Source organism: Eutrigla gurnardus (assembly GCF_963514095.1).
Source record: "Eutrigla gurnardus genome assembly, chromosome: 5".
Taxonomy (NCBI): domain Eukaryota; kingdom Metazoa; phylum Chordata; class Actinopteri; order Perciformes; family Triglidae; genus Eutrigla; species Eutrigla gurnardus.
In genome coordinates, this window is record NC_139919.1 from 24,867,616 (window position 1) to 24,874,959 (window position 7,344).

General features: G+C 44.7%; 1 protein-coding gene across 1 annotated transcript; it reads right to left on the reverse strand.

The window, feature by feature from the left end:
- Positions 1 to 14: 14 nt before the first annotated feature.
- On the reverse strand, positions 15 to 6,448 carry plp1a (proteolipid protein 1a). Its single transcript, XM_084009818.1, has 7 exons — positions 6,366 to 6,448; positions 4,185 to 4,371; positions 3,910 to 4,066; positions 3,403 to 3,571; positions 2,342 to 2,415; positions 2,197 to 2,262; positions 15 to 1,777 (listed from the first exon to the last, which is right to left on the reverse strand). Exons 1-7 carry the CDS (start codon positions 6,367 to 6,369, stop codon positions 1,697 to 1,699), a joined length of 738 nt encoding a protein of 245 aa, XP_083865944.1. The 5' UTR covers positions 6,370 to 6,448; the 3' UTR covers positions 15 to 1,696.
- Positions 6,449 to 7,344: the final 896 nt, after the last annotated feature.

Below are 7,344 nucleotides of genomic sequence, written 5' to 3' on the forward strand. Positions count from 1 at the left end.
TATATATATATATATAACGACTTGTGTTGGTCATCGTGCAGCTCCTGCAGCAAAACTAGAGGCGCTGTCAGGAGATGTCAGATATGTTTGCAGGGTATGGCGAGCACAGTGTCCCCCCTCTGTCCCTCTGCAACCTCCCATACAGGTCGCAGCCTCTCCTCTCCTCTTTCACCCTGTGCTTCAGCTTCCTCAGGTACACCTGGTTCACAGCCAAGTGCAGGGAACAGTGCACCTGTGGACACAAGAGGAGAGGATACAAAACACCTTACAACATACCTTGGCCCCTAGATATGGCAGAAAGCCAAAGAGGAGGGAGCGCCAGTTAAACGCTGTGACACCACAGCAGACACAGCACTCTCTCACGGACTACAAACACCATTTTTCAAATGCACTCCGCACAAAACACTTCAAAAGAATATTCTTTTTATTATCACATTTTACCAACACAAAAAAAAAAAATCAAACAGCCAGCTGCCATTTGACAAATCCACCACTCACAGCTGGGCTACACTAAATGGAATAATCTATTTATTATGCTGCAAAAGATTTTGTTAGTAATGAAAAAAAAGTAGTTAACTCGGCTACAGTAAAGTAAAACAAATGGGTTATAAAATAACTACAACAAAAATTCCCAAAGAATTGTAGACAAAACAGAGCTGTCTCTAAAAAAAAAGTACCTCAGTCATGCATTAACAGCGGGGGGCGGTCACGCCTCAACAATGTGTTTTAGGCTTATAATACGAGGTCACTCGATAAGTTAGCACCTAGTGCTTTTTTTGCCATCTCAAAATTATGAGAAACAATTTCAGACCTTTCTAGATCAGAACTAAACATTTGTGTCTCTTTGTAGGAAAGAAACTATTCAAAATCATCTAAAATTCCTTCACTCTGAATCCATCGCTTCAATTATTCGGAGGGCGGCGAGGATCACGCAGCGGCATGTGCGTGGCCTTGTGTTTGCGTGGTTGTTGTCCCAGAAGAACTACATAGAGGCTTTAGAGAGCTCTAACCCCTGCTTTGTCTGGAGGGCCCTCTCCCTTGACACGTAATATAACCCTTGGCGGAGACTCGTATCGCAGGTGGCCCCCACAACTGGCTCCCTATTGGCTTGCTTTTAAAAACGGCCGTGACTCCATTGTTGAGGCTTTTCTCTCCGGCCCGTGAGAAAAGTCCAGAGGTCAGCGTGAGACTGCAAATGCATGCTTGTCTGCCACCATAGCAACCAGATGTGAAGGATGGTAGCCATGGTAACCTATAATCCCTATTCTCTGCAACAGCTGCATTCAAGCAGCACATGTTTTTTTTGCAAATTGATGGTTATTTTCTTACACATGTTAATTTATTTGTTATTAGTGGTTCGTTATGTGGATTTTGACTGCGATGGGAAGCTGAAATTCATTTTTAGAAACACCAACCTCAGCAAGCAACAAGAGCAATAATTTACAGATATTTTGGTGACATATAGGAAATACTGAAATAAGACTGCATGTAAGAGCAGCAGACAAACTTCACACATAAAAAAAATACAAAAAAGGAGAAACAAAACATCTCAAGAGAAAACAAAAAGTATAAAGACAACATTTTAAAGAGTCCGTAACCACAAGTGGTTGTGTGTAGATGATGTGGAGGGAGAGAAGAGTTGCCGTCCCCACGTTGGTGGCGAAGTAGTGATAGAGCAGACAGGAAGCTGGCGAGCCTAACACCGTGCACCTATGCCCTTTCTCCCCAGATACCGAAGAACCGCAAAGTTATAGGTGGTTGACACAGTATAGGTCAGCTATGGAAGGACAAGCAGAGACACGAAGTGTCAGAACACAAGTGAAAAGAAGAAACATCCAGAAACTTTAGAAATAACAAACAACAAAAAAAAAAAAAGAGAAAAGATTAGAGGCTAATGACATTGATTTGATAACCGATACCATCCATATAACAGCTTCCGTAATGGAGCATGCGACTATAATGGGCGCACCATTTGCCTGGCGGGAAAACCACCAGACATTACTGCACTATTATGATGTTTGTGTCAGCTGAGAAAGAGGAACAGAGAGCAATAGTACAGAAGTCATCAGTCATGGAGGTCTGAGATGCCTCACCGCCTACACTTTGAGCGTCACTGAGTCACATGAGCCATAACTCTATTGTGCCCCATCGTGGAGGCACAGCCAAATTGGCTCCGTCTGAAGCATAATCACTCACCAGAGCCAAGAGAGTGATGCCTGCGCCGGCGAAGGCAGCGATGTAGAGGTCATAGGTCATTCGGTACTGATAGGAGGTAGGAGATTTACATTAGTGAGGATGTAGAACATGAGTGCAGGGCTTTGATTTGTTTCCTGGTTCTCACCTCTCTGGTCCTGCAAACTGTGGACAGAGTCATGCCACAAGCTTTCCCCGGCACTGCATTCCATGGCAGGAGCCCTGAAGTACAGAGACAATCAAATGTATTATATCGTTAGATATATTGTCCACAAATCGCACAAAAAGACCAAAACCAACAATGTTTTTTGTTTGACTTCCCCACCTTGTCTGTAGCACTCACTATTGAGAATGTGAATACAGTTCATTTTAAAACTGCTGTAACATTTGGGCACAGTGGTGCATTTGTTGTGTTGATGATTTTCAGCTGCATTCATGAGCTGGTGAATATTTACACCCTCAACTCAAAAAGTACAGAGCCTGATGTTCATGGTAATGAATTAACATGTCACCCAGTGCAACATTGTGGCTCATTGTGGCAGATGTTGTTAGTCACAGTCCAGGGCTCTAGAGATGGCACTGTGTCAGTCTGCCTCCCACTTCAGTCCCGACTATTGGCTGGGTTTCTGAAATTCTTATTAACAAACATTCACGGTGCCCAGAACATGAATCCATAATTACTTAAGTGATCCCCTGAGTTTTCATGTTCTTTTTGCTGAAATGTCTATTGGATGGATTGCCATGAAATTTGGCACATTAAAATTCGAAAATTTTACCAATATCCTGATCCAAGTTGAACTAAATACCTGCAAAACTAAGGATAATTCCCATCAGCCTCAGCTGTACTTTGTGTTTACTGCTAATTATTAGCATGCTAACACACTGAAACCAAGATGGCGCACATGGTTAACATCGTACTTGCATGTTGGCAATGTCACAGCGTGCTGGCGTTAGCGTGCTGGCGTTAGCGTGCCGGCGTTAGCGTGCTGGCGTTAGCGTGCCGGCGTTAGCGTTTAGCATCTGTGCCTGTTGACAGCTTGTTGTTGATAGTTTTTGGACAACAATGGAGGACTATGGCATAGGGGAATATGTTTTGGCGACATGGGATATTAGTAGGAATGGTTCCATGTTGGTTTTGGTCTTTTCATGGGATATTTGTTGATACAACTAGCGTGAGAAGCGGGTGTCATTAAAAACGTGTCTTGTTACCATATTGCCTCGCATCAACGCAGAGCTGGTTGATACTCGCCGGGGTCTCGGTCAGAACATCGATGGTGTGGCAGGTGGCGTCCATGTTGTAGAAGAAGTAGACGGGCAGGGCCGAGAAGGCGAACACCAGCAGCCACAGCACGGCCAGGACATATGTCATCACTATAAACTGTTGGAGGAAGCAGAATAATGAGCATCAGGCTGCATCCTGATAATAATAAACGCAAAAATTCTAAGTGCTTTTATGAGCAGTGACTCACTCAGTGACCACATTTACTTTTTATGATTAGCTTTTTTTCTTATTATCTCACTCTGTTCTCTTGCTCTTAGTCCAACCACTCAGACCCCCTCCACCCAAACCGCTTAAACACACTGTATGCTTATCTTTGCGTGTCCCCAAAGGTTTTTAGCAGCCTTAAGATTTTCGGCTCAGCACCCACCAGGGAGTGATACGTGTATTAATCCCATCCAATCCCTTTTTACTTGTCCCACTATGGGCCCTCTCACCGAGGAGCTAAGGCAGCGGCCACACATGGTGCTCCTGAACTCTCCAAAGGTTTGCTTGGCAGCGCTCGTGGTGTAGAAGCCCTCAGCCAACAGAACGATGCAGTAGAGGAAGAAAAAGGAGGCCAAACCGTAGATGACATACTGGAAATATTGAATGCTGAGGAGGAGGGAAAATTCAGGGTTACAAGAGATCCTAAACCATACATCCCAAGAACTCCTGTGACGAGGTTGAGATGTCTCTCTGATGATGGAAATGCTTCAAATGTACCACTCACATGTAGGCAAGGGTGATGTAGTCCTGAAGGTTACGGGCAAAGTAGGTCTCGATAAGTCTCTCCGTCTCCGTGAGTGCTTGGTGCCCGCAACCACAGAAGAGGGCGATGCCGGAGAAACACAGCAGCGTGGCGACCAGGGAGCAGTACGGCACCCCGCCCAAACAGCGCATACAGCAGTCATAGCAACCTGTCAGTCAAGAGGCAGCACCAAGAAAGTCGGGGCACATAATTAGCTGATGCAATATGATGTAGCCGAGGTGCTTTCTTGTGAAAAAGGAATACGCTTTTTTATAAAACTCTTTCAACTCAGTTAATATGGAGCTATGCTGAAACCTGTAAAAAGGGTCATTTCACCCAAATAATTTTTTTTTTTTTTTTTTTTTTTTAAAGGTGAGTTTTGCTTGTCTTGGGATATCCTTCTAGGGGAATCGTATTGCCACTTGAAATTAGGTTTGCAACCAAATCAGTTTCATTATTGCTTAATCTTTATTATTCTAAAATGTGAAAAACAAATAGTGATTAAATGTCTCCCACAGTTTCCCGGAAAATACCCAAAGAGATGGTTGATAATGAATGATATAAATCGATTATCAAAATGGTTGGCGATTAATTTTCCCGTTGCTCCACAAATCAATTATTTAGTCTTTTTTTTTTTTTTTGTATTGTTATGCTGGATGATTCACAGAGCTCGCTGTTTCCATAGTGACCGTCTCTTTGGTAGAAAAGAAAAACAAAAGAGTTGGCTTATCCGGAGAAAGGAGGAACTGGAGTGGAGGCAGACATCTCTGGAGATTAGATCTCACAAAACCGAAACTATCCGCATACCTAGATCGCAATCACAGGTAAGCAGGATTTCATTTTTAAATCTTGGGAGTCATGTTCCTTTGACATTACGGAGTGAGCTCCAGCTGTTAACACTTTCATTCCCTTTGGTAAAGCTGTGCAGTCTCCCTAATAGTGCTGCTTGAATGGATGCCAGAGGGCCAAGGGCACGGGGATGTGTCTGCTCTGACCCCATCTCGCACCCTGACTCCATTCACCGCCCAGCGTGGAGAGTGTGAGAAAAAGGGTGGGTGGGGGGGGGGACTGAGAGGAGAGACAAAGTGAAAGAAGAGAGAGAGAGAGAGGCTGCTTTTGTGACTGCAGAGACAACAGTCTTTGTCCCACAGCATCATGGGTGTACAAGGGCCACCAATGTCAAGCAAACAAAAGGCCAGAGGCACCTCTATGCTTGACACACACACACACTCGCAGACTTCCTACTGGGGAGACACGGGAACAAGAAAGTGATAGTGGGGCGATGTCTGCGCTGGAAGAGGATGGGGGGGGGAAATACAGCACAACAAACAATTGCTATACTGTGTGCATGTGTGCCATTACTCGCTTGCATCCACACAGACGGGCACAATGGAGGCAGACAGACTGCGGTTGGTACCATTACAGCAAACACAGATGGCAGGAGGGGCAAATAGATGGCTCTTTAACCGAACTCTTCTACATGGCTGAGTCTGCTTGCGGAGACGGCAAACTGTGACCACCGTCATTCAGAAGGCATCACTTTACAGTGGCACGGATGAGGGAGCTGTACTGGTAGACTGGGAGGAAACCAGCAATTTAAAAACAGACAAATATTTAAATTAAAGGTCACACATCAGGGGTACGTGTAGCTGCATAAAGCAAGCAGTTGGGACAAGTCTAACAACAGGTTACTGGCCCCACATGATATTACCAGGTCGAACAAAGAGCTGGAGCCCCTCTGTAAGAGCTGCCCACTCTCTCTCTCTTTCGAGTGGGACTCGGAATGAAAACACAGGCCTCGTTCTGGTTTTTAAAAAAAAAATGCAAAAGACGAGACCAAATTCGGCTCTTTTAAAAATTGAGAAAGATTACGAGCGAAAGCAAATGCGACAAGCCTCCTCTGAAAGTAGCCTTGCCATCTCAAGCATGAAATAAATCTCATAATATCAGTGGAGCATCAGCCGGCGGAAACCGACCTCTAAACTGACACACACTCACACACACACTCACACACAAAGAGAGAAAGTTAATAACTTCTGATGCCCTTTCACACTTCCCGTGCACGTTTCAGCCGTGCAATCACGTGAAATAATAAAAAAAAAACTGCAGATTTTGACGCATTCTGTCCGCGTAAAGCTTAAATAAGTAGCTGGAGTTTCTTACCCATGTCTGGAAGGATGCGTTCAAGGACTTGTTGGCTATACTGCTGCCTGCACCGCAGCTGGTCCACTGATGATATGCGCAACTGGTCTTCGGCCCCCGTATATCAACCTCAAGTCTCTCCCCCCCCACCCCCCCAAACAATGGACAGAGCCGCCGATGACTGCGAGTGCAATCTTAAAGAAACAATGTCGCCTTTCAATGAACTTCAAGGCGGAGAATAATGAGGAGGTCAAGGTTCTTACGCTCGCAGAAATGCCCGTAGTTCATTGTTGACGCACATTTGCATATCGAGAGAGAAAGAGAGAGCAACTTGCAGCTTCATGCTCCTCCAACTCTGCATTTGGCTCTCCGGGGCCTTCGGTTCTATCTAAGAGCCAGTGGCAACATTTCCAATTCCGATAAATGCAACCAAATGACAAGCAGTGCGTGGATAATTGACATGCTCCGTGGGAAGAAAGCAGTGGACAGTGGAGGTGATCCGTCCTGAACTTCCGCTCTGGGCCCGTGGACAGTCAGGTGATGCTCTCCAGGCCTGGATATTGTCAGATGCTATCTGTTTGACTGCAGAGTTTGAGATACAGTATGATATGAAAGATCTGGCAAAAACTGATATGTGCTCTATCATTATCTCTTGAATGGGTCTATTAAGTCCAGGAATGTTCCAAAAAAATAAAATAAAAAATAAGCTGCCATTCACAGACCATGAATATGTGGATTACTCAGTCAGATAGGGCCCTTTTTAAGCCGGATAGTTGAGGGGAAATAAGATTATTTCTCAGCATCGCTGCCCTTTTTAATTTGTTTTTAATTAGACTTGATTGTTATGTCATTTGTGATCATAAAACCCCCTTGATGTGTATCTCTGGGAATAAGTCCACTGGCATTTGGGTCGATGCCAGCTGGTTTCTTTGTCCACTTCAGCTCATGCGACCCCATGACCCCCTATCAAATGTTCGGCTTTAGTAGGGGAGGGGATGCA